We start from the raw sequence: 27,664 nt of genomic DNA, 5'->3' as shown, positions 1-27,664 counted from the left end.
ACTTGGTGTTATGGCCTTCAGGCTTCTTGCCCAGGGAGAGGTCAGCATTTCCAGGCCAAAGATCCCTGCATTAGAGCTCAGAATGCCTGGTTAGTGCCAGGGATTCACAGCTTACATGGAAACTTATATAATTTCTTACCTCTTCTTTGCTCCTTCAACCTATGTAATGCCATGTTTGTTCAGAGTTCCTCTGGAAGTCAAGGGCTGCAAATCTCCCTCCTCACATAGTGGCTGGTGATAGTCCTCCTCCCTGACCCAGCTTGTGGAGACTTGGACAAGAGCTTCCTCCCCTCATGTGGATCCTAACACTCTGGCAGGCTGCATCCCATTCGCTCTTCCTACAGCCCATGTTTCTTCAGTCCTGTGTGGGATGTTTTCATTAAGTCATACAGTTTTATTTCAGGACACTTGGAATGTAGTGGAAATTACTTTTCAGTCTCCCCATCCTAGTATATCTACAGCCTAGTTGGTGGTGTAATCCTGCCAACTTCCTCACAGGTACCTAGCATGTTTCACGTGCATAAAATGTGCTTATCTATGTCCTTTAAAAAAGATTTATTAATTTTTATTTTACGGGTGCCTGCTTGCATATATGAAGTGTACCATGTTGACGTAGAATCCAGGAAAGGACTCCAATCCTTGGAACTGGAGTTACAAACCACTGTCAACTACCATGTGGGTCTGGGAAGCAAACTCAGATCTTCTGTAAGAGTAGCCGGCACTCTTAAGTGCTGAGTTACCTCTCCAACCTGAAGTCCACTGAGTTTTTGAGTTATTTTTATACCTGTGATTTTACTGAACATGTTCATCAGCTGTAGGAGTTTTCTGGAGGAATTGCCAGAGTCCTTTAGGACTAGAATCACATAATCTGAACATAGGGACAACATGGCTCCTGCCATCCTGCTCGCCATGCAGAGTGGCTTGGAGCTAGCTGGATTCTTCTCTGAATATCCATTACCCTAACTTTGAACATGTTGAATTGAGCCCCTTTCCATTTCTTATGTTTGATGTATGCTTAAAATAGCTTATGCTCTCAAGAACCACTCTGATTTCTTAGGTTATCAGGAAGAAAGTTTCCATCTTCTCCTGAGAAACAGGTCCTTTCCATCTGCTGGGCCTCATCCCAGCATGCACTGGCTGTGAACCCAGCTTCCTCTGTCACTGGTAACCGACATTCCTAAGAGTGTGTTCTCTGTAATTGGGAGACAGATCTTCCTTTCGAGTTTGTCAGGTGTCTGAGGAGACAACTGAAGTTTTTGTAGTGCAGTGATGTTCTTGTGGTCAAGGGACAGAGATGTGGAATGTCCAGGCTACTGGGTATGGGAAGGTTAGCAATCTGTAAGATATATCTACTAAGGAGCAGAGGGGAGCAAGCCCTCTAAAGTCTTTGTCCAGATAATTGTGCGTGGCTGTGGAAACTGGGCTTCTGAGATGCCGCAGGTATTCCACTCTTGCAGGATGGCTCAAGGGGAGGAAGGCCTGGTGAACCAAGTCATGCTCCAGCTTTGGAGTCAGATGGTCTGGGCTGTGATATGTCTATCTGTATGCCTGAGACCTTCGATGAGGTTTTAACTTCCCAGATCTCAAGCTCTAATTACTACATGTGTTGGTTTATTGAGCTGAATCAGCCAGGGTGGGAGGGGCTGAGTCCATTCCCCATTAATAGGATGATCGTCCCCTCTGCTGTCAGACATGGGGAATGGCAGCCAGTGGACTCCTCCGGGGTCCATAGACTTTGCAGACTGGACTATGACTGGTAGCCTCAAATCTTCTCTGGGAAGCCATCTAACTGGATTGCTCCATTTGGTTTCTGAGGCTGGGTTTCCCTCACTGCACATAGGAGGCTCATTGTATATTTATGCCATGTTAAGTGGGTTGGTTCTCGCTTCAGCAGATTGAAACACAGATCCCCACTGAATTAAAGATATGGAAAGCAGAGACCACACAGGCATGTTCCTATTTGTATTACATCACTGTATTGCTGTCTACAAAGTCCATGCTCAAGAATGATGTGATTGAGCTATTAATTAATTAATTATTAATTAATCATAAAACGTGTTGAGACTCATACATTTTAAACAAGTTTGCAATTTTGTGCTGGACTGAACTAAGAACTATCCTTGCTGCATGTGGTCCCTGACAGCAGGTTGAGCATGTCAGTTGTTATTACAATGCAATAGCATTATTTCATTTTTCATGGTTTATTATCTCCACATAAGGAGAGAACTGAGCCTAGAGATTTGCTGTCCTATGCTGCTCCCTCTCTGTGGCCACACTCACCTGGCTTCTGGTTCCCATTCCATGTAGTACATCTGCATTTTGCTTAACTGACGTTTAGATATTCATTCTGCTAGTCAGTCATTATTCTGATCGTGATATAGTAAAACCACTAATTTCCACAGAGAAATTGCTTGCTTCCCATTTGTGGGTAGGGAAACAGAGTCACGAGGCTTAGTACTTGATGTGAGTATTGTGAGAGTGGGAAGCAGGGCCTGGATTTGACTTGTGAAGCTCACTACATCCTGTTCACCCAGAACCTGGGTTCCTGAGTCTGTTCCAGGGATGTCCATTCTTGGTTACAGTGCAGTGCAGTGTAGTGTATGGAGGTCAACAGGGGATGGGGTAGAAAGCCTTTGGTGGTGTGTGGCCTCAGCCTACCCTATTGCCTTCTGCCTTAGATCAGATGACATCCCAGGTGGTATTCCCTCAGTATCTCAACCTCAGACACAGTTCTATGCTATGGCTCTCTGCCTCTTTGTCTCTGTCTGTCTCTCTCTCTGTCACCTTTTTTTCTCTCTTTCTGTCTTTTTCTTGCCTCCTCCTTCTCCCTTTCTCTATGTTTCTCTCTTTCTCCACTTGTTATCATCTGAGTTTGTCTGATCAGTCTGCTCTCTTGTCTCTCCCTCATCTCCCTCCCTCCCTCTCCTTCTCTTCCTCTCCATCCCTGTTCTTTACTATATATAGCCTAGCTTTCTGTCTCAGCTTCTCTACTTTGTTCTTGGGGTCTCTTTCTCCCTCCTTTGCTTATCTCTCTCCATTGTCCATCTGTCTCTTTGCCTGTTTCTTTCACCACCCCATGCCTTGTCCGTGTCTCTCATCTCTGTGTGTTCTGTATGTCTCTGTTTCTTCGGCTCAGTTCTCAGTCTTCCTCTTTCTCTTTGTCTCTGTGACCCTCTCCAAAACTCTTTTGCTGTTGTCCCTTTCCCCCTGCCCCAGGTTCTCTGTATCCCTTTCCCCATTTCTTTCTTGTCTTTGACTTACTGTCTACCTCAGTGCCTGGCTTTTCTGTCAGCTACTTCCTGCTTTTCTCATCTGTATTTCTCAGCATTTATTCTTGTCTCTAATGGATGTTCCTCCCTCTGTATTCCTACTTGCTGCCTAGTGCATCTGTTGCAGACTACTGAGCTGACAAGGTCCAGGTATCCTTCAGGCTTGCCCCGTCTTTGCTCTTCTTGTTTGAACTATACCTGGGAGAACTCTGGGCTTTGGACTCTGAGTACTCAATTTGGTCTTCAGATAGGAAGACACAAGTAATGGAGGACTTGAGACTTAGAGCCTTCTGCTCTGAGGCAGAACTTCTAGATTGCTACCTAGTTATCAGACCCACCTTTGCTTTGAGCTCTGGGAAGGGCCCAAGTGCCAGGTGACATTTATCAGGGAAAGAATTCTGCACTGGAATCCAGGAGTTCTGTTTTTTGTTTTTGTTTTTGTTTTTGTTTTTTAGTGTTTCTGTCACATATTTATATCCTCATGACTTTGGACACAGGCATTATCCCAGCTTTGGAGGAAGAATGAGACCCATGGACACTAACACTCCTACAACTTATCCAGCCTAGACATCAAAAGGGAACCCATGAGCATGTCCCTAGGCCTTGGGGTAGTGGAAATAGATGGAGGATTTAAGATCAGGATAGCCAGAACTGCTTTCACTTTCACATACTCAGCTTGATCAAATAGCTTCTAAACTCTGAGTCTTGGCTCTCTAATTTGTCTGTGCTCAGGCCTGCAAACATGACAAGGGATAGGAAAGAGCTAAGGCATAATAACAGATTTGGAACCTTTGGGCAGAGAAGAAAATGCAGACACCACTCATTTCCATGGCCAGAAGAGCTTCCCATGATAAGGGGGCATTCTATAAGAATTACCACATAGTATTTCAAAGTAGAAATCAGTGTTCAAGACATGCTAAATAATTTCTAGAAGATAGAAAACACCTGAGGTGGTTTTATTTGCCTGGGTACAGATGAAAGGAAATTAAAAACCATGAGATAAGAGAGCTGGCTTGTTGGCACAACCCCAGAGTTCAATTGATTTGGGGAGGAGGGCGCTGGGGTAGCTGCAGGTGATTAGGTGCAGATGTAGCACTTGGGAAACTCTGTTGGGCAGTTCTGCTGTATCTATTACACATGGACAGGAGAAGCATCAGTGTTTGTCCCCCAGGGAGAAGAGCATCTGCCAGGTAGACCTCAGAGGGAATAGGAGTAGGGTAACCTTTTCCTGGGGAAATTCCTTCTTGCTCTGGAATTACAGAGGTAGTTGATCTCCTCAGACAGTTCAGTGACTGACAGCAATCTTCACCCCCAAGTCCAAAGACAACTTCTGAAAGGAAGGAGAAGCCCATGCTTAGGGAAACAAAACAAACGAAAAAAAAAAAGAAAACAAAACAAAGAAACAAAGGAAATTTGGAAAATAAACTCATAAAGAAACAGAAGAGTCCAAGGTAATATTTTTGCGTGTGTTTCTGTGGCTCAGTGACTGTCACCTGATGCTATAACATGAGATTCTGGGTTGGACCTGAGGGACAGAATGATGTGGAGAATGGAACAAGCTGTAGATAGAATAATAAATGCAAATCAAATTAGGGGAGATGAGGCAGGGAGAATGAGTGTACTCTGGAGCAGAATAGGGCATCTAATTAGCTGGAGAGGTCAAGGAAGTAATTGAAGCTGAGCCCTAAGGGATCTGGGCAACCATCAGAAAGAAAATGTGGGAAAGAATGAAGCAATCCAGCTGAGGAATCTCAAGGGGCATCTACCATTAGCACTGATAGCCCTACTGGAGTCTCTACTCTTTCACCTGAGCCCTCACATCCCTTCTGGGTGGTGACTCTAAGTGAGGATACAAAGCCGTAGTTTACTCAAATGGGACACACTGACTTCCATGGACTACAGCTAATGGAAGAGAGATGGATGGTGAATCTCAATGATCTATCTGTGTGGGAGGGGAGGAATTATTATTCCCACGAGCTACAAGGACGTTGCTTGTCCAAGGTAGTACATGGAATAAGAGATTCAAATCAACTGCATGTGAACGTGAGCAGATGGGACGGGGATTAGATAGATGGCTGGGCATTTGTTGCTGTTGGCCAGAGGTCAATTCTTTGGTCTATTCCTCAGGCCGAGAGCCTGTTGGATGCTCACACTTGCTGGATGAGTTGGGATTTTGTCAACTTTGCTACAAACACCATGTATCTAGTTCTTTTACTCACATGAAGATTCATGTGATGGGGAGAGAGATATGATAGTTTCTCTGGAGTTTCACCTCTGTACTTTGATCCCAATAACATCTATTCTAGAGCTGTGATGTGCTTAGCTCTCCTTTCTGTGGAGGAGCCTGATGGAGAGAAGGACCTGAACATGCTTAAACATTCAGGGCCTTTACTGCCTTTCCTTTCTGTGACAATGACCAAAAGAAGACACCGTTTCCTGGTCACTATTTGTTCATTCTTCATTTTCCTTCTTTGCCAGGGGGAGCGAGGACTGGATGGATTCCCTGGGAAGCCTGGAGAGATTGGAGAGCAGGTAGGTGGGAGCTGAGCCATGATCCGTGGTACAGGAATGAGTGAACCTCTGTGCAAACCTCAGCTTCTTTCCTGCTTATTGGGAGCAACAGTAGTATAAATCCAAAGACATCAACTGTGTTGGTTCTGTAAACTCCAACACCGCAGGGATTCCAACAATCCCACTGCTTTGCATCCATTGTACCCTGGGTGATAAGATATCTTGTCATAGGGTAAAGCCCTTGGATGGTGTGCATACTCAGAGGGGTGAGCATACAGGGGTAGTGCCTACCACGCACCTCTGGGAAAAACAATTACAAGTAGCCCCAGTGCTCAGCATGTAGAATGAATTGATCCCAGCAAGATGCGTTGATGCAGATGAAGGAGACAGGGCTGTGTATAGTAGGATTTATTGATATGGGAAGGAGATGGAACTGTGAAATCCATGAAGAAATCATGACTGTATTGTCATGGACCCAAGGATTGCTTATGAAAAATTACATCTATGGCTTTGGTTCTGGAAGGCCAAATTGGAAAATGCAGACTGGTGGCTTCCTTCAGAAGGAAGTGTGAGTGCTGGGGACAGATGGCCACATTCCTGTGGCTTACAGTAAATTCCCCTTGCATTCTGTCTCCTGGTGGGTAGCCACAGCTCATCCAGCTCTTTGGGAAGTCCTTCCATTTCCTGAGGAGCATAACACAGAAGCATAAGGGGCAAATCCCTTCCTTTGTAGCTGCAGGAGGAACCGCTGCAAGGACATGAAGAGCAGTGTGTGCCTTTGACATCTCACATGCTACCTCTTTAGGTATCAGTTTCCCCATGGCGATTTTCTAGTCATGGCCTAAGTATAGGCAGACTCTTCTCAGTTTTGAGACTACCAGGGACCAGTATTTCCAAAGGATTCCATCAGACTCTGCCCTCTGCCCTCTGGCCCAAGGCAAATCTGGGTTCTTCATGCTTCTGCCTATGTGAGTTCCTCTCTCTGATCCTCCTATCTTTATGCAAAATGTAGCCTTGTGTACTTTTCCAACTGTGATGTCCAGTTGCAATACCAGCTTGATTCCAGAAATGGAAACATGGTGATGATGAATTTAGATTGCCAAAGGAAGAACTTCCTAGTAGGAAAGGAAACTAGCTGGGAAGCTGGTATCAGGGAACCTGGGCTCCTGAGGAGAATCCAGCTTCTCAGGTTACACTTCCTTGAAGGCCTCATCCCCATCTCTGTACGTCCCTGGAGCCTGTCATAACCCACCTTCACTTTCTTTCCTCCAGGGAAGACCTGGACCTCCTGGTGTGGCAGGACTGCAGGGAGAGAAGGTAAGCAAGCCAGAACTTGGGGGATGGGTACACTGAGCTCTAGGAAGAGGGTGCACACAGTAGAAGCTTGAATTGTTTTCTTGAATTGTTTTCCAAACTCAAGAATAAATGCCCATTAAAAATAAACCTGAAATAGAAAAACTGCACAATATCCAGATAAACTAAAATCTTTCGTTATTTAAAATGCTATTTGGACTCAGAAATGCTATGAATAAGTAAAAATAATAATCATAAAAACATCTTTGTACTTCTTTGTACTCGTTCCTTCATTTCTCTCTTCCTAACAGTTGTACAAATGTTTTGGGTCATTTCTGAAATCTCTACTCACCATATCCCTTCTCACTGGAGTGCCTTCAGCAGGGCTTAGTTTAATGAATGTGGTACTTAGAATTTTGCATCTTAACCAAAAGGGCAAGCAAGGATCTTCCTAGGATGTGAAGTGTCAATGAAGATGGATGCCAGGCATTCTAGTCAGAGTAGAAGCGAAGGGAGTGGGTGTGCATTAGGTTTCACAGCAGGAAGGATGAGGTGGACTTGGGGGAGAACCATAGATGATCTTCTTACTGAAGCCTAGAGGAATTTAGAGGAAATGAGACAGCGGCCCACACGGAAGTGTACAGGGAGGCTGGGGGTGGTTGGATCAGAGAAACCTCGAATCTCTGCTTCTCAGAGTGACTAGCAGGAGGCGGCAGATGATGGTCATCTGGGGAAAATGGGTTTCCTGCAAATAGTTAAAGTAAAAGAAGACATTTCCTTGAATGCTTTGCAGAAGCACCTGTGGTGTGCAGTGAGTCAATAGAAATTAACAGCAAAAGCCTCCACTGAGGGACAGGGCTAGAGATTGTTATGTTTCCCTCTTGCACACCTCGACTTCTTCTAGCTGAGTTAACTTTTCTCCCCTGCTGGCCCAGTTGAGATTTGCGTTGCTGTATTATTCCAGTCTTAGGATTTTAATACACTCCTGCAGGGATTTAAAATCCTAAAATAAGTTACTTGTTCAGGTCAGTAAGACCAAAGAATGATGCTTGTTTCTGTGTGTGTGTGTGTGTGTGTGTGTGTGTGTGTGTGTGTGTTGATTGTATTCTAAGTCTTCCTGTTGCATTATTTGAAGATTTAGTTTATTCTTTCATATTTGGGGAAATGATGAGTTATTGCTTCTTGTGGGAAATGCAAAGGTGGACTGTCTGTGTCACAAGTCACCACATTACTTGGGGCATTCCTAGAGATAATTACAAATTAGCCAGGCTTACATGGTCTGGTGCCTCTCATTATGAGAGAGAGAGAATCTAAGATTTTATAGACATTTGCTGTCTCACAGCCATTGAAAAAGACATTGGAACCATTGGGACATTCTTTTTACAGATAAAAGACAGGGACTAAAAAAATACTATCTTGCCTAAGACCCCACGATAGATTTTCTTAAATCTACATGACCATATAAGATGCACAATAACGTCAGAGCATCTTAGGTTGTGTTGCAAACTGAACTAGATCATCTGTAGTGTGTCAGTTAGCCATTGGTATATAACAAATTACCCCAAACCACTGTAGCTTATCAGAAAGCCTTCAAGATTTCATGGTATTTCAGTGCAATAATCTAGGGACACATGTTATCCCAACTCTGGAGGTCTCCGGAAATAGGGCGTGGTTATTTTAAGAGTGCCCTAGGGATCAGAGCCCTTGTTTCTTATGTTGTCAGTCCGTGGTGGTCATCCAGTCCTCAGTGCTTTGGGGCTATGTAGCTTCTCCATAACAGTGTTCACAGTGGAGGTTGCTTCCCACAGCCCATGGCTTGAGTTAAGAGAAATGACAAACCACCCAGTAGAAGCCACAGCCCTTCTTAGAATCTCAATGTGGAAATCACAATGGCATCCTTCTGTACTTAAAATTGGGCACATAGAGATCACTGTACTGTGAAGATTCCTGCATTGTGTACCAATACTAGACTATGGGGGTCATCCTAGGGGTTAGTTTTCCCAGCAGCTAAATCAACCATTAAAACAAAGGTTATTTCATATAATTGAAAATATGACTCTAGAAAAGATTTGAATATATTCATTATTAATTTTTTTGAGCAATTTATATTTCTATGGTTCAGTTTCTTCATTTCTAAGATAGAAAAATGTTAACTCAGAGAAAAACTTCATCTATATTAGGTTCTTGGAGAACGGCATGGTCAATAGAAACTGTTCAATAACTATTGGTTATATTTACATAATTTTATGGATAGCTACTAGGCTATTATTTTGCTCAATGAAAAATGAATATACCAAGAGATTTTATCTCATTATGACCTGCAAGTAATTAAACTTGTAATGATTTATTTCATAACCGTTTATTTGCACTTGTTTTTGTTTAGTCATGTTAATGACAAGTGATGCCTTCTCATAACGAGCCACAGAGATTCATTTTTCTGCTGTCTATAATGTTGCCTGTCAATATGTGTGTGGCTCATTCACACAACATTACAGTATAGCTACATACTATTCTATAGGTTTTTGTCAACTCCATACAAGCTAGGGTTATTTAGGAAGAGGGAAGTGCAATTGAGAAAATGCCTCCATCAGATCGAACTGTGGACATGCCTATGGGACATTTCATGATTGACATGAGAGGGACCAGCTCATTGTGGGTGTTACTAACCTCTGGGTGGTGGTCCTGGGTGTTATAAGCAGGCTGTGAGGTCTAAGAAATGAGCCAGTAAGCAATACTCCTCTATGGCTTTTGTATCAATTCCTGCCTTGATTTCCTTTTGATAAGGGTCTATGGTATAAAGAGTAAGCGGGATAAATCTTTCCCTTCTCAAGTTGGTTTTGTCATGGTGTTTCATTGGTCAATACTATGTTGCCAAAGTATAAATAAAGCTTGTGGAGGTATAGAGTAAATAGAACCAGCTCAAAGAAGTTAAATATCTATAGAGAAATGCAGATTAAATTATTTGAGCCAGAGCTTGATTAAATGGGACATGTATGTTCACGAGTACTTGTTATGAAGGTGCCTAGACAGATTATAGAATGTTTTAAATGCACGATGTGGGAATGCAGAGGGGTGTGTGTGTGTGTGTGTGTGTGTGTGTGTGTGTGTGTGTGTGTGTGTTGTATGTGTCCCTTGTGTGGTAACTCAGAGAAAGTTAAGGCTTCTGTCAGGCAGAACTCAATTATTATAGTGAGAGACAAATAAAATGCACAGCAAGGGAAGCTGTGTATTAGATTTTTTAAATGTAAATTTAAAATTTGCTTATAAAATTGCAGGTTTCCTGTTTTGTTTTATGTAAGCCTTTTGACATAGAAAAGAGCAGTTGGAGAGTCAGGGAAGATCTCAGTGGATAAAGCACTGTAATGCTGTTTAAATTAAGAAATAGACTGATATGGTGCCCTGCCTGTAACCCTGGTACTTGATAGATGGAAAAGTCAGAAATGGGGGATCCCCAGGAAAGACTGTTTAAGAAAGATAACCAAAGTGGTAAAGCTATGTGTTAAGCTAGAGATCCTGTCTCAATAAATCCTGATTGACCCAAGAGAAAAGTGTTCCTGCTAGGGGTGTTATCTAAATGCAGTGTCCTTGCCTCAGCCATTTGGCACTGGAGTCATGGAATCCAGGGTTTTGTATTACAATAATTGACAGATACATCTCATGTAGAACTAAGTTGCAGTTCATGGCCTGGGCAACTGGACAGAAGCAGAGCCAACATAGCCCATGTGAGCTACACATGAAGGAGGGGAAGTCATGGAACATGACTGTCTGGTAACATTGAAAATGCATGGGAATTCTTACAGCATTTTCTTTATACTCATTTGGTAGATATTTGATGAAATGCTGACCATGTGCTAAACTGTGAACTTCAAAGGTGGAAATTTCTGCTCTTTCTGTGTCCAACAAAGAGCCTACTACTATCAGGTGTATCCCCAGAATGGTGGCCCAGTGCTATTTATAAAGCAGTGTGTAGATATGACAAATCTCACAGAACAGCCAGTTAGAACTGAACATTGATAAGAGAAAATTAAAAAAAAAATCTCACGTCTTCCACTAGAATTGGTTGTTCTTCTAGAATACTCCAAAGTAGGAGGATATCTAAGCACAATGCTGATATGTGTGATGGAACGCAGAGAAGATCTTCTTGGTTCTCAGGATAAGCAAAAGCCAGGGAAAAGGCAAAAAGGAGAATGTGGCAGCAATAACTATTGATGTGCTTTCTGTCTCTCTGCAGGGAGATGTGGGGCCTGCCGGACCCCCTGGTGTGCCAGGCTCTGTGGTGAGTCACTGTTAGTGGGACCCATGCACTCCTGGGTCACTGGAAGAGTACTGACCTCTAAACATAGAGAACTCATTTGATGACAGGATCTATAGGCAGTTAGTGGTTTGCTGAGGGAGGAATCAGGGGTTGTTATATGCATGCATGAAAAGGCTACCATGAACCCCACTATTATGTGTTCTCAATGTTTGCTGTTAAAACATTTAAGCAAAAAGAACATTCAACACCAAACATTGGGTTCTATTTGAGAAGAGTCAGAAATCATTGTGGCATGTGGGACTAGATACCTGAAATGGAACTGAGGGTGGCTCATTACTGGCCTGATGATAGTTTTGCTAATCTTGTTTGTCTCTCAGGTGCAGAGAGAGGGCCTGAAGGGAGAGCAGGTATGTAGAATGGGTCTTTCTATTTTGGGGATTCAAGCTGTAGCAGAAGAAAGGCCACAGCTGTGGGGGTTGGGCCCAGGGATATGTCCAGTTGACTTCCACCTGGGAATCAAATGCCTGCATGCCTTAGGTGCCTTTTGGGAAATAAGTTCTTGTCAGCAAAGGGCCATGGGTGGTGGTGTCCCTGATCAGGTAGAGAGGAATATAGTGATTAATGCCTGTTGCCTGTCTTCTCAGGGAGCCCCCGGACCAAGAGGTCACCAAGGCCTACCTGGGCCTCCAGGAGCACCTGTAAGTCACTACTCCTTAATGGTGGGTATGCCTAATACCTATGGGTCTGGAAATGTATAGTCTATCCTGTTGCTGGATAGAGAATTATTTCAGAAGCCATGTTATCACTCAGGTAGGTACCAGGGTTATCACCATTCTCCACAGGACAGTAAACTATAGGCAGGTGGCCTTGCTGCTGGTACAGGATCAAGTACAGATGTCATGCAGCCTGTATTGAGACCCCCTTCTCCCAAGCAGGCCATGATCAGGGACTCTTGGTGTGTCAGTTTCTGTTCAGATCAGGCACTTAAATGTCAACTGAACCACTTCATGCATATCTGCTTTGTCCACCCCTCCAATTAGCTTTGACTGTGTGGAGGCTCTGTGCATACAGCCATTAATTTCTGCCTCCATTAGGGACCTAATGATGTGAAAAATAATCATTTGTGAGGAGGACATGAAGGGTCCCTGTGACCATTTATGGTGAACATTCAATTTCTAAGGATAATTAATGAAAATGCAGTGAACTCCATAGGGGTCATTTGAAATAGTGAGTTCTCTCAGGGTTGGGGGTTAAAGTTATACTTCTAGGCAACATGATTCTGAGTCTTTTACATCACTGTATTTTATTGAGCGAAATGAAGGAACTGCATCTCTAAATTGATTCACACTAAGCTTTAGGCTCTGTTCATTATTGGGGCACAGTGATGGTAGAAAATTAAAGAAACCTAGATAGTGTTTGATTTCAGTGTAATTAGAACAAATTAGCATCAAAACTTTTGGGACAATAGATATCTTCTGTAATCTTCGAGAGAATTAGGTTCTGTGTGGGTGTAAATATAGAACGTAGATCCATGATTGGAAAACAATGAATTTCTATACTTATCTGCCACCGTGAAGGAATTGGTGTGATAGTAATTGGCTGGCTTGAAAAGCTATTAAAAAGCAAAACAAAAAAATCAAACTGGGTGTCTATGTAGCCTAGGTGCTCTTCATCATGAAGTGTATAATGGGGAGGGCCTTGAAGCTTTCTTATGCTCCTCCTTAACAGCTATTGGGGGAACTGTCCAAGGTACTGAAGATGGTGTCCTGTGCAGTACACTCTTGTCACTCAAGAGTAGGACTTTGTACAATACAAAGCATTAATAGCGCAAGTACTTTAGTCAGAGTTCAGGAAATACCCAGATAAAGGCTATTAAAAGAAAACACAATTCTAGAACTAAACTTTGATTTTTAAAAAGTTTTTATACAATGTTTTTTAAAAGTTACATTTCTCTCTCTCTCTCTCTCTCTCTCTCTCTCTCTCTGTGTGTGTGTGTGTGTGTGTGTGTGTGTGTGTGTTTTACCTTCTCTGTTCATTTTTATTACCTTTGTTTTCATCAGTATATTTTGATCATGTTCTTTGTCCTTCTGCAACTCTTCCTGGGATTCTTCCTAGTCATCTAACTTTATTCTCTCTCTCTCAATAAAGAAACAAAAAAAATGAAAGAAAAAAATAGAGACAAGCAAACTAAAGATGTTTTTAAAAATCAATGGCAAAACAAAATACCAAATGAGACAAAAATCACACAAACAAGCAAACTGAGCAAGCACTCACACACACTTATACCCAAATGAAGTCTCTTTGTGCTTGAGGAGTACTCCTGGGCATGGGGCCTACACTGGATTATGGTTGATATACCCAGTGATACTGCACTGGGGAAAACTGATTTTGCATTTCCCAGAAGGTGACAATTGCAAATAGAATCTTGGTTGGAGGTGTAGCTTTGTGTCCACATCCTTTCTTAGTGCTGGGATTTTACCTGTTGTCAACCTGCTCAGGTGTTGTGTGTGCTGCCGCAGTGTCTGTGAGTTCATGTGTGTATCAGTCCTGTTGTGTCTTTAAGACACTATTTCTTTGGAGTCTTCCACTATCTCTGACTTTTATAGTCTCCCTGCCTCCCCTTCCACATAGATCTCTAAGTCTTGGGAGACAGGATAAAGACATCCCTTTTAGGCCTGAGTGCTCAACAAAGTCTGTATTCTCCAGTTAACTCCCATCTATTGCTAGAAGTTTCTCTGATGAACGTTGAAAAGTGCTCTGATCAACTGGTGTAGAAATATGCTCTTAGGAGTCATTTTATTGCTATGCTTGAAGCAAACTTCTTAAGGCTAGGATCAATATTTTCCCCCATATTGAAATCCACAAGGTTTATATTGATAGGGATTTAATGTGTACTTGTGGAGAGATGTCCCTGAAAGTGAAGACTCCGGAGAATATTATAGAGGGACATGACTAGAGTGGATAAAGAGCATGGTGGCATGGAAGGCACTCACAATTAGAAGCCAAAGGCCTTGATCACATGACCTATGTTATCCTTTCAAAATTTGCTAACAGTACCCTGTGACTTTAGTACTCAAATGATTTATCTCTAACTTGAAAATTATCATTGTTGTCATTCATTACATAATCATGCTGTGAGGGTTACAACTGATTCATCTGTAACTCGAAAATTATCATTGTCATCATTCATTACATAATCATGCTGTGGATTAAACAGACTGATGTACAAATCAGTGCTCTTGGAGATTTGCTAAGCCTACATGGATTTCAACCTGTGTCCTTCTTTTGAATCCCTGGTGGCACCTATCTCAGAGCCCATCCACAGATCCAGTGCTTCTTAAATATTCATTAAATTGAGAAATACTGGGAAGCTGGTTTTAATGACTTCGGTGGAGAATAGAAAAGTTTTGAGTTTTTGAACCTCAGCAACCCCAGGGAGAGGAAAATATATCCTGGGAATAGCACATGATACTCTGCATCCGAATGCTGGCAACGTTCCTCCCTCCCTAGGATGAAGTAGGTTCTGGTAATCTTACCAATGCATGGCATAAGCCACTCCTTATGAAGAAGGAGCATTTGTGTATGCCATTCATACTATGTCATGGATGGATTCCCTTTACTATTTACATGGTAGTATAGAAAGCAAGGAGCATGGCTCTAAATATGGATCTGTCACCAAAGAGTCATGCAACATTGGACCATAGGGATTGTGCCTATGTGATGCTGATTATTTGAGATAAGGAAAGAAGTTCAAGAAAGACATTTCTGTACAAAATTCAGCAGGATGTGAGAGCTTGAGTTGAGTGTCTCATGTGTTCTGAACAATTATGATGCAGTGTTGAGACCTGAGGGTCCATCCACTCTTTATGTGATCATCTCAATTGCTTAGCAGATGAATACACCATCTCCATTATATAGAAGACATGATCAGGCTTTGACAGTGTCCGCTGACCCCCACCTTAGAGGTCACACAGCATTCAGAGCCTTCAACATTCCCTCTCTAATTGACATGTACCTTTCCTAGATAATTTTATTTGCACCAACTTTATTTTTTTTAATTTATTTTTACTACATATGGATGGGTGTTTTGTCTGCATGCACTACATGTATGGCTGGTGCCTCTGGAGGTCCGAAGAAAGATTAGGATCCCTTTTAACTTATGCTATGGATGGTTGTCAGCCACCAGGTGCATCATGGGATCTGAGCCTACGGCCTTTGCAAGATCAATAAATGCTCTTAACAATGGTGCCATCTTTTTAGCTCTGTTTGTACTAACTTTAATACTTTGGTTTTTTTTGTTTTGTTTTGGTTTGGGTTTTGTTTGTTTGTTTGTATCCCAGGAGTCAGAAAACCCAAGCTAATTCCTTCTGAGGCAGCAATATGGAAAGAGTGGACATACTTAAGAGTTACACGCTGGTTTAGGTGATTCTTCTCTGTGTGCTTTATGCAAACTACTACATTAGCCAAGCCATTCCTGCCATACTCTTCTGCAAAGTATGTGACACTGCTCATGTCTTCCTGGTTTACCGTGTTTCAAAGCCCATATCTGTATATTTTAGGGTAGATGGCAGATCATGGATTGCTGCTTCCCTTCTGATCCTATAATTTCCTATTTGGATGCAATCTACATGTCCCTGTCCCTGAGAGTGAGAGGGGTGAGCATATGCCATGGAAGTTCACATATAACATTCTCTCCTTTTTTCTTTTGCCAAAGGGTTTGATTGGTCCAGAAGGCAGAGATGGACCCCCAGGGCCTCAAGGTCTCCGAGTAAGTAAACCATGTACCCTTTCTGATGAGCCATCCTCCCACACTGGCCTCAATTGCATGGCCTCCATTGCATGTCATCTGACAGAGGACTCGAGTCTCCTTATCCAGCTTCTTCAGCCTCAGGAACTTGTAGTGAATATTAAAAACTGAAAGACTGGGCTCAGTTCATTAATCTGGTTGAGAATCCACCTTTTCTATGCCTTGATCTGGGCCTTGGAAACATGGAGAAGAGTCTGTGATTGGCTCTATGTCTGGCACACAAGGACACACATGCCCCTAAGAAATCAGAATTCCTAAAAGAAAGAAGCCAACTAGGGTATATAATTCAGGGATAAGCAATTGACCCAGGCAAGTAGTAGCCATAACTTCTCACAGGAGATGATGAGGGAATTTAATTTGGAGTAAAGTATAAGAGAAAAGACTGCAATCTGCCAATGTGTTACAACTTTAATTTAAAGATCTATATTGTTATTGAACATTTTATCTCATGGTAATAAATTTGAATAATTAAGTTAGTTTAATTTAGTAGCTGTCATGTGTAAAGCTTTGCATACCTGGAATAATGTAACGGGCTTTGGTAGGAGGGCTAAAGAAATGTATGCACACCAGATATTCTGCTAGATGCTTCATGGCAAACTGGGCCAGGACTCAGGTTCAGCTCCGTGTCCCGAGTCTTTAGTAGAATGCATGCACATCTACTGGAATCTAACTCTGAAGCTTGTGCTCTCTTTTCTTGTTCCCATATGGAGCTCTCCACAGGTTAAATAAATCCAATAGTGAGGCAGGCAGCCCCTGGAGCAGCAAGCTTCTCTACTCTGCAGGTTTGCAATGGAGCTATTGACTCCTGGGTTGGCAGAGGCATTCCCTCCCCTACTTTAATGTTCTGTTTAGCCTGAAGATCATGTATCTCCTTTGGAGGAAGGTTTTATATGCATGCTATGGATTGACTGAGAAAGCTGGGCCCACAACACTCCATATCTTTCATCCTGAAATCCTGTGTGGCCCTTGTCACTTAACAGACTCTAGCTATAGTTGTCTACTGGTGAACTCTCAAATGCTGTAAAATCCAGGGAAGATGTTGAAAGATGTGTCCAAGGGACTATGGGTGTGAGACAGAGAGTCACATTCAGGATACTCAGCAATAGCCTGTTTCAATTTCCCCTGTCAGCCAAATGAAGCAGTCCCCATATTGCTTTTTCCTCTGTAGTAGAAGGAGCCTAGGTTTTGAAACAAGTACGTGGGCTTGACATCCATGTTATGTGACCATTGTATGCCACCTGGCTTTTGTAAGCCTGTTGCTTTCTTACTGTAGTGGTGAAGCTTCATGAAGTCTGAATTGCTGAGGGAAAGGAAACTCAGAATAGGAAGCAAATTGTCGCAGTGTTGGGGATCTTATTCTCTGAACGTGTTCACATACAATCTTAAGAGAAGGCAACCATGTTCACACGTTATATATACTTAATATTTATGCACCAGTGTCATTGAAATTCTGCAGTGCTGCTTTCCCCGATATAATATTAGAATGATACACAGAACTCTTTACATATAGATAACTATGAACAGTTTCTATTTGCATCTCTCCTTTACTCACTGAGTGGGGAAGGAACATCTTGCTGATCAGGCCCATACTTTATTGTCTAGGATTTCCTGCAACCTACTGTGTGTGCTTCCCAAATTGGCTGCTGCCTTGCTGAGTAGTACTTAAACTCTGTGAGCTACTTCAACCGCATATAAAAGTGAGCTTGGCTTAGTTCAGTCTTAACACAGATTAAGGGACTTGGGGACTGAGCACATATATCAGTTTTTGAGATTTAGTGAACAGGACAAAGAGACTCAAGGGAAGCAAAAAGATGGAGAGGATAGGGTAGAGCTGTGACCCAAGTGCAATGAGACATGAATGTAGCAAGCCCCAACTGTGTGCCAGACCTGGCAGTGGCTTCTGTAAATCAAGGTCAGACCTTTGAAGAATGCAGTTGCTTAATGACCCTTCAGGTATACCTGCCCAGGACCACATACTTCTCCAAACCTTGCCTGCCTTTTGCTCAATCTCTCGGTGTACCATAGGTTTCCACACATTGTCCTATTCTGCTATCTATCTCAGAACTTGTCCAGAAGATGTAGGGCTCTGCAGTCTAATGTTCAAAGTCCCCTAAAGCTAAGCTTGATCAGGTCTCTGGGGAGATGGATAAAGATGATGAGATATTCAGAAGAGAAGGGAAGCCCAGCTTAGAGCTGCTGGGCTTCCAGGGAGTGATGTGGGAGCAGTGCTGTATGGGGCAGCCTTGTAGTAAGTGGGATGTTGAAGATGGTTACAGGACACAGGAAGTGTTCATAGAGCTATGACGTCTGTGCACTGATCACATCCAGCAGCATCATCTACACTTCTCTAGTTTGGGCATGAATCAGTCAAAACCACCAAGAGCCACAGTCATGGCCTCTTGTTCCAGCCCTGCTGAAACTATACTGGGGACCTTGCTCCTTCCATTCCCCTTTCCACATCTTTTCCTTGCTCTTTTCGTCTTTTCCCTTCATCCTACCCTAGCCTTATATCTTCCTCCATTTCCTTCTACTCTAAGTCCATCATTTCAACAAATGTTTCTTCATCATCGACTGTCCACCGTAATGGTCTACTGAGGGTAACTGCCCTCATGCTGCTGATATCCGGCAGGTGCAGGAATGCAGACACAGCTGTTAGTGTTTGAGCAGGTGATGCAGAAAGGTCCCAAAGATGATAATGGGTTTGAGCAGACTCTCAGGCAGTGAGGCGGCCGGCCAGGCTGACAGCTGTGGAAAGGACATGATCAGCCTTAGCTGGGACCCTGGGGCCAGGGGCTGCTTGGCATATCTAGGCAAAGGATCCTCAGAGCCACCAAGGGTCTAGCAGGGGATATAAAGTAGTAAGAGAACCTGAGGACAATCAGTGTTTAGCCCTGTAGGCTACTGAAGGACTGTGGCTTTCATTTTGTATCAAGTGTGGAACAGTACGTGTTGCCTCCACTATGTTGGTTCTATTATGGGAAAATATGCAAATGTTGAAAGAATAGCTAAGTGAACCTCTATATCCCCATATCCACTTCAGAATTTATGAAATCATTGAAAAGTCTGTTTTATTTATATCAACACTCAGTCTGCCCACCACCGGGCTTGAGTTGGAAGCAATTCTTAGTCCCACAATTTGTATATGAATATTTCAGCACACTGTCTCCAAAAGATAAAGGATTTCATGAGAGACTGAACCATAATACCATTATCCAACCAAATCTGCTTGAAATTTCATCAAATATTTACCCCAGTGCTCAGCATGTTCTGACTTCTCTGTGCCTGACTGCATTCGCTCATTGTGATGTTTGATACCACAGTCAGGAGCCAGACTCTCATTCCCAACCCATCCATTTGGGTTCGGGAACAATTATCAGGAGAAGGGAGACCATCAGTCAGGGGCCCCCTGATGACCGATTGATAAGATGGGAACTCAGCCCAGAGCTGGAGACACGGAGGCCGCGGAGGTTGCTGATGCCCCGTTCACCGGTTGGGCAGGGAGAAGACTAGGTAATAGGCAGAAGGTGGTTCCAGAAGGTCCGTGGTCTAACAGAGGGAAGCCATAAGTAAGACATTGCTACAGGGTGCACTGGAAGAACCAAGGGTGTGGCTAGTGCCCTGCCCCTTTGATACTCTGGAATTGCTCACCATTTCTGGCTGTGCTCCAGCCTGTGAACGTCGTTTGAGTTTAATGCCTGCAACAAAACCGAAAAGAGAAGCAGCTAATTGAGATGTGGTGGACTCAGAAGCAGCTTCCTGTGACAGTCCCTGGCTGAGTCAGGAATGCCTGAGACAGGATGACTTCCTCAAAAGTTGTATCTCTGCTTCTCTTGCTTGCCACTTGTCATTTCCGCCCCATTGAGTTCCATTGAAGAAGCATCAAGAAGCACTCCTAAATGTCAGGATGCATACTCAGGCTCCGCGAAGGAATGGAACAGATTTTCAAAACCAGGCATAGAGACCTGTCAATGGAGACAGACTAAAATGTCACGTAGGGGAAGGAAGTTAGGCCCGTTTCTTTAGAGATTAGCCATAGGCAGACAGCAGAATATTTTACAAGGTAAATGAATTCATTTTAAACAAAGTTGATGCTTTGGCCAATGGCATGGTGAAGGCAGAGGATCAGTATCCAGGCTGCAGAGATGCCCGTCCCCTTGTTACAGCACAATAGATAAGTGCTTGCTTAGGGTGGAGGGAGATATGGTGCACTTTGCCATAGCCTACCCATTTGCCTGATCTAGAAGGTAAGAAAGAAGCAGGAACCATTGTCAGCTGGAGATAGGGCCCGAGCAGTTGCATCTGAGTCTGGAACATTATAGTGGAGAGCCAGAGCCAACCTATAGCACTTGCATATTCTAGGCTTCCAGGAGTCTCACTGTCCCACCCCCAACCCTCACAAAAACCGTGTATTGTCCACCCCAGACACCTGTCCCATCAGGACCTTGATGAAACCATTCTTGATGAAAGCTTGTCTTCTCACCAGTAGGATGTAAAACTACAAGAGTGAGAACTTTTCTTCTTAGTTTTGCATCTGCACTATTAGCCTTTCACATCTATAAAACACAAGGTTATATATGTGTGAAAATGTATCCAATAGAGTCCTTTGGAATATACAGAAGTGTATAATGACGTTGGTAATGTCTTTAGATAATTTGTGAGCCAGAGAAAATGAATCAAGTGTAGAATCAGGTCTCTGTGCACACGTGACTGTGTGGTGTGGAGAAAGACAGGACCCAGGACTGGGATCTGGTCACCTGGGTATGAACCTTGGACATGAAAATGTCCAGTATGGGAGGAGAGAATTTGGGTATCATGTAGCTCTTTCCTGCTGAGTCCTAGCAGGATCTTGTCTTGACAAGACAAAATTCTATTAAGAAATTCAGCTAAGTATAAAATTTGGAATACTGAATCCTGAAAACCCAGTAAGAAGCAGTTCCCTTCCTAAACTCCTCCTGATCTCTGTTCTTTGCACAAGTTCACAGCAACCTTTTTCAGCCCTTTGGGTTATTTTAATATCTACTGGTTTCCTCTCACCAGTTAATGAGAACTAAAGAGATGACCCTCTCAGATTTGAGGCTCTCCTTCTCCCCAAGACAGAGACTCCCTGTATTGCCCGTGTTGTTTCCTATTTAAGAGTGTGTCACAAGGGCACACTCTTCAAATGACATTCATCTTGGCAGGCGTAGAGCCAATAGGAGGTAGAAACAAATAGTTGGCAGGACTGTATCTTTGCAATTTTTTCTCTGCGTGTGCGCGTAGTCGTTTATATGTGTGTGCAGGCCAGAGGTCAATATTAGGCGTTTTCTTTCCACTGAATATATTTCCTCCACAATAGTATTTGAGACAGGGTTCCTTGATTGTATTAGATACAGTGGATACACTGTAAGGTCCATGAGCTCCTGGAGTCTGTCTCTTTCCATTAGTGCTAATTTACTGGTGCTCAGACTCAGGCTTTCATTCTCATGAAATATTTTACCCACTGAGTCTCCCCACCCCAACTTTCCTTTCATGTTTGTCATTTAGTTTTTCACAAAGTACTATGGGGTATGGAAGCTTAGTCTTAGTTAACTAACTAGGGATCCAAGACAAGAGCCAAGAAGAAATGTGTTAGAGTCCCCCGGCATCACCCAGACTTGACAGTGGGATTGATTAGAGCCAGTTCTGCCTGACTCCACCCCCTTCTCAACCTGAGCCTTATTGTCATTGTCACCATTCAAGAGATCAAAACCTTGAGCTGTTTTCCCAGCTGTGGGCTCTTTGTAGAGAGACCCAGGGCTCTTACTATCCAATCAGGTACATTTGTGTGGTACCCCAGATGTGTAGCCCTTTAATCTGTTTCCCTTGGCACTGAAGTCTAACGATTGGCACACCAGCTCTGACTTCTGTCAGATTTCATAGAGAAACATGGCAGGCTTTTGTCAGTGGCAGTTTGGGTGGCATTTGTTCCACTTTCCATTGTTAAAACTTCCTACTGGACCAGATGGGAGCAGTGTTTGGGCCACAGGCTACTGTTTGATTCATTCCAGGGCCAGGAGCCAGGGTTTTGTTAGGACATTCTAAGTAGTCCCAGAACACCAGGTTTCAGATCCAAACAGTGGGAAAATGATCGCTGTAGACATTTGGAGGCATGGAAAAGAGCTGAGTGAAAGACCATAAGGCACATATTAGCTGACAGGCACAGCCAAAGCCTTTTGTATGGTAATGGCCCTGCCAGTGGCTGTGTTAACACATCCTAGCTAGGTTCGCTGCTGTTTGGAATTTATCAGCCTCTCCTCTCTCCATGGGCAGACATGCTGCCCTGGAAATAGCAGTTTTACTAACATTTTGGCATCCATAATCACTTGAAAAATCTGCCCTTGTGATAAATTACGAATACTTATCCAGATATTGTGCTGGGCCGCAGTTTGAAAAAGAAGAAAATTAAAATTTCAGGAAGCAGACTACTGTTAGTAAAATCACTCTTTATTCCAGAAGAACCTGTCAAATTCAGGAAGTGCACAGCAGCTGCTCCCTGGCTTCAGCTGAAGCTAACACAGCTGCCTGGGGCTTTGTGCCTAGCATTTGAGATGCTAACTCGTTCATTTGTGGATGATAGTAGGGAATGTTTATCTCCAATGTGTTTCCCCATTTTGCCTATAATTCTCATTATTGTTGGGGTCTTCCTGGAAGAAGTGGCGTTGCCCCAGGCTGTGATTTTTGTCCAGTTGAAATGGAGAGGAGTTATTACAGAGACAGAAGTGTGGCTATGGTCTCGAAGGCCTAAGGGGGCGTTAGAGCTGTGATAAACCTCCCAGCTGATTCTGGTTTTATTTGGTCTCTACCTTGAGGGCCCAGAACAGTTTTATAAAACTCAGCCAGGAGTTTTATTACTGGATGCTGTTAGAAAAGAGGGTAGGATGTCTGGGTATGGGATCTTCAGGTCAGAGAGCTCCAGTGTATCTTATACCTGTTGTAGAGCTTCTGCTGTTTTAGAGGTGCGAAGCTTAGATTCAGTTTCTTTTCCCTTAGCAGGATTGACTCGCTGTACAAATGCCCCAGTGAGTGCTAGAGGAGATGGTCTCTGCCACAAGGGAAGGAGTAAGAGATCCCTGGGAGGCACCTGGTGGCTATGGGTGCTGGGACGTCAGCAGCATGTCCTTAGGGGACACAGCTGACTACAGTGTGGCTACCCCCAAATGTTATGATGAAGATGCTGTTCTTTTCAGGAGAGAGGCAGCTTCATGATGCTAGTTTGAGAACACAATTCATGGCCTTCTCTGATCCCTGGTCATAACCTAGACTTTTACCTCTGTACTGAAAACCTAATGTTAGGGACATTTGCTTTAGTTGGTAGGCTTCTTTGCCTTCCTCTTTTCTTGCCAAAAGTTTCTTATGTGCTATCATGTCTTATATTCATTTTCTGAGGCTGTGATAAAACACGATGACCAGGGAAACTTACAGAAGAGTTTACTTAGGCTCATGGCTCCAGAGCACTGAAAGTCCATCATGGCGGGGATAGCATGACAGCAAAGGGCAGGTGTGGTGGCAGGAGCAAGAAGCTCAGTTCTAGATGCAGCTCTACAGTAGAGAAGAGGACAGGATTAGCCTGAGGCTATAGACATGCAAAGCTAGTCTCCAGCAATATTGCAGCCTCCATCTCAGACAGGCAGCATCACCAACTGGGCACCATGTGTTCAAATATTTGAGCCTGTGGGGGACATTTCTCTTTCAAACCACCACATTTGTCTGCCATTCTAGATTGCTGTATTTCACATCTAGGCAAGGGGGCTCTTCCTGACCTCACAGCTGCTACATAGCTCATTTTCATCAGAGGGTCTTGTCATTCCTCTGAAGTAATCCTGGCCTGCTGAGGAAGCAGAGACCTCACAGTCTCCAGTCTGTGAGGGGAACTCACCCTTCTTGCTTCCTTTTCCACCCTGTATAGGAAGAGGGGTAGAAATCACTCTGAGGTATTCTTTTCAGCCAACAGCCAGGTTTTCACATCCTTCCTTGTCCTCTGTCCTTCCTCCCAGAACCCATTCAGTGTTTCATTCCTTTCAACAGGGAGATGATGCTGTATTGGTCCTGAATTAATCTTGTAAATAACCAGCAACTTTCTGTGAGATAACCTGGGGAAAGAGGAGGGACATCTGTTCAGGTAGAATATTCAAGGTGTCTCTTTTCTACTCTGAGGAGGAAAGGGAATGGTCTCTCTTCACGATCATCCTCTTAATATACACTGTTACCAGAGCAGGATCTGATGCAAGGTGAGACCAGGTGAATCTAAGGCATGGCTTGCTTTTGAAGGTCTCTGTGACTACACTTTGATTTTACCCAATAAGTGTCAAGAAACTCAATTTTGGTATCATCACAGGCAACCCTGCAGGTCAAGTTCTCTAGGGTCATGACTGGATAAAAAATTGCCACACAGAATCTTTCCATCTTTTTGATATCTTTTACCTCAAACGCACACTGTTTCCCCTACTGCTAGTGTCTTTGCAGTTGGCTCACATCCACCTAAAATGCAACTTATTCAGCCCACAAATATATACCAAGCATCTACCATGTGACAGGTACTGTTCTGGGCCCTCAAAGTAGATAGCAAATAAAACCAGAACCAGCACCTGCTTCTGAATGGTTTGTGTCCTAATAGGGCAGAGAGGCAGTAAATAAACACAGAAATCAATGGAATATTGGTAGTAACAGAAACTAAGGGATGTCCTACAGGGTGAGGGGACACAGCCAGTGGAGACAATGCTGCTTGCAGGTCTTTTCCAAGGAGACAGTCAGGTGAGACAGTCTTTGAGCAGAGACCAAATGGGTCTCTGGAGAGGCCACTCTTCATGTAGAAAGAACACCTGAGAGAAAGGCATTGGGGTCTTGTTCAAAGCAGAGGGGTGAAGCCATAATGTTTGGATGTGGAGGAAGGCCCACAGAAATGAGACAAAAGTGCAGGAATGGGGTCATGAAGGGCAATCTAGGGACATAGAAATGTTGGTCTGATTTAAGAAACATTGTGATGTTTGGGCAGAAGGAATATAGTAGATGTCTTATGACTATAAGGGGGAAAGCAGTGAAGGAAGCTATGTATGTGGGGATTCTGCAGTAATCTAGGGGTGATCTGATGCTTGGGTGGGATGGAGTATGGGAGCAGGCAGGTGGGACTTGACAAACCTCACTCTGTCTTCAGACCGCTTGTGTGCTTCAGCTCCTGCACACGGTAAACAAACCATGTGGTTGTTTTCAACCCTGGACTCCATGGATGGCTCTGCTCCATCCAGGACACTCAGACTCTTGGGGCTCCGTGATTGCTTCCTTTGCATCCCCCAGTTTTATGCCTCAGTTACACTCAGCGTGTGGGGATGTCCCACTGCCAAGAAAGGCCTTAAGTGCTCATGTGGTCTGGGAGGAAGAGGAAGAGAAGAAGCATGGAAGGAAAGAGGAAAACGGAAGGACGACAGCAAGGAAAAGAAAAGAGGAAAAGGAGGGTAGGGTGGAGTAAAGGGCAAAAGAAGCTAAGAGGCAAAGATAAGGAACCATGCCTGGGTCTTGGGAAAGACAAAACCTGCTACACATATACATGTCACGCATTGGGTCTAACCTGGTTGGTTGCTCCGATGAACTCAACAAAGATGCAGTACATTAACTGCGCAATTCATACCACAGAAGGATGCAAACAGACTCAGTGACCTGCTTATCCACAGGTGGAGGATTACATACATAAATAGAGTGACCACTATGTGACGGACAAGGTGGGGGCAGAGGTACCCTCAGTCCTCTTGTAAAATGCAGCTCAGGGAAGCTACAGTTGGAAAGCAAGGCTCATGAAGGCAGTAGCTACCATGCAATCATTCTGAAGAGTGGAAGAGGTGGTGAGGAGTTAGAGAGGAGAGCGGGAGAGAGATTCATGTCTGTTCATACAGTTTCCCTGGGAGATTGACCACTATCAGGCACGTTTGGCAGACCTAGGATGCCAAGAGACCCAGGGGCTTCAAAGTCATGGAGTTGGGTATGTGAGAGGGTGAAGAGGATCTGGGAAGAGTTGGAGAATGGTAAACCATGATAGGAATATATTTCATGAAAAGATGCTTTCAATATATTTGTATGTATAGCAACAGCAAACCACACACACAATAAACAATATTCTTGTTTGCTCTGCTTTGTGAATGTTGGGCCATGTGTTATCTTTAATCTTACTTAAAGAGAGAGGGGAAGAAGCTGACCTCTTGGAGCCCCAAACATGAGCCCTATTTGTTCCTACACCAGACCTCTGTGAGGTGCTCCTGGGGATGTAACCCATTAAGCAGTGAACTCAAGTTATTGAGACAGGATTTTCCTGAGAGACACTATTCCTCAGGCTTTGTGGGATGATGCTTCACTCTTAACTGTGGCTTCTCTTCTGTACTCAGGGGAAGAAAGGTGAAGTGGGTCCACCAGGAACCCCTGGATCAGTGGGACCACAGGTAAGAACTGCCTTCTAGTTTCCCCATAGGAATGCTATTTCCTCTCACTCAATGGCCTGGTAGCAGTTCTTAGCTTTCAACAGGCATCTTGGTAGTCATCATCAGAGAACTAGAAGGAATGACAACCAGTTACATCCATTTTCCTGAAAAAGCAAACAAATGAAAAAAATTTAACAACAACAACAACAACATCATCAACAACAACAACACAGAAAGCAAGCTAGGCTACTTCTTTCTCATTTGGAATCATGATCACATATGTATGTATGTATGCACACATGGACACACACACAAATGCACATGCAAAGATACATGCACACACACTACATGAAAGAAGTGGAACTCCTTGGAAAGAGGAAAAGGACTAGAGGGAGCAGGCTAGGAGAAGGAAAGGTAATGGGGGTAAATATGTTCAAAGGCATTCTATAGTTGAACAAAAATAAGATCATGAGGTACATTGCTTTGTCTAACAAACACTAATATATACAGTCATATTTAAATATGTTTTATAAAAATATAAGAAAATATATTTTATTTTAATAAAATAAAAATGTTATTAAAGCAAACACACATAGCAAGCTTAAAAAGGTGGTCCTAAACCATATTCTTTGTGAAAGCTGAGCTCCTTGGTAAGTTCAGCCAGCCGGGGATACTGAATGAGTCACTGACTCAAAGAGTGCAATAAGGTAAGGTGGGATGAGATAAGGAGATGCAGCAGGGTAGGGTACAAGGTTCAGCAGCAGGCCTTCTAGTGTGGGCACCCACTGTCCTACCTGCTTTGGAAGAAAAATCTGTTGTGCCCAGGAGTTTAAGTCTACCTCGAATAACGTGACCTTATCTCAAAGATTAGAAAAAAATCAGTATTAATTCAGCTCTACAAATTTGTTTTCAGCTGTAAATGTACTTGAGGGTGTCAGACCCCTTGGGTTACAGTTACAGATGGTTGTGAGCTGTCTAAGGTGGGCGCTGGGATCCGAACTCTGCTCCTTTAGAGGAGCAGCAAGCACTCTTAACCACAGAGCAATCTCTCAGTCCTACATTGCAGTTTTCAATGTGCGAGCTTGTACTGTTTTCTTGTTAATTTTAT

At 43.4% G+C, this 27,664-nt stretch overlaps 1 protein-coding gene across 9 annotated transcripts in view; it reads left to right on the top strand.

The window, feature by feature from the left end:
* Window positions 1–27,664, top strand: part of Col22a1 (collagen type XXII alpha 1 chain) — a 237,471-nt gene that overhangs the window by 84,247 nt on the left and 125,560 nt on the right. For all 9 annotated transcript variants that reach the window (XR_010053430.1, XM_063264443.1, XM_039080218.2 and 6 more), the window contains 7 exons: window positions 5,748–5,801; window positions 7,053–7,097; window positions 11,305–11,349; window positions 11,706–11,735; window positions 11,973–12,026; window positions 16,043–16,096; window positions 26,524–26,577. Coding sequence is in view for 8 of the 9 variants with exons in the window: in XM_063264443.1 (XP_063120513.1) it covers window positions 5,748–5,801; window positions 7,053–7,097; window positions 11,305–11,349; window positions 11,706–11,735; window positions 11,973–12,026; window positions 16,043–16,096; window positions 26,524–26,577 (336 nt within the window). In the remaining variant the exon portion in view is untranslated. The remainder of the gene's footprint in view (window positions 1–5,747; window positions 5,802–7,052; window positions 7,098–11,304; window positions 11,350–11,705; window positions 11,736–11,972; window positions 12,027–16,042; window positions 16,097–26,523; window positions 26,578–27,664) is intronic.

This window comes from Rattus norvegicus, chromosome 7 (genome assembly GCF_036323735.1).
Source record: "Rattus norvegicus strain BN/NHsdMcwi chromosome 7, GRCr8, whole genome shotgun sequence".
Lineage (NCBI taxonomy): Eukaryota > Metazoa > Chordata > Mammalia > Rodentia > Muridae > Rattus > Rattus norvegicus.
The sequence above is the reverse complement of the archived record's forward strand: the minus strand, read 5'-3'. Positions and strand labels throughout refer to the sequence as shown.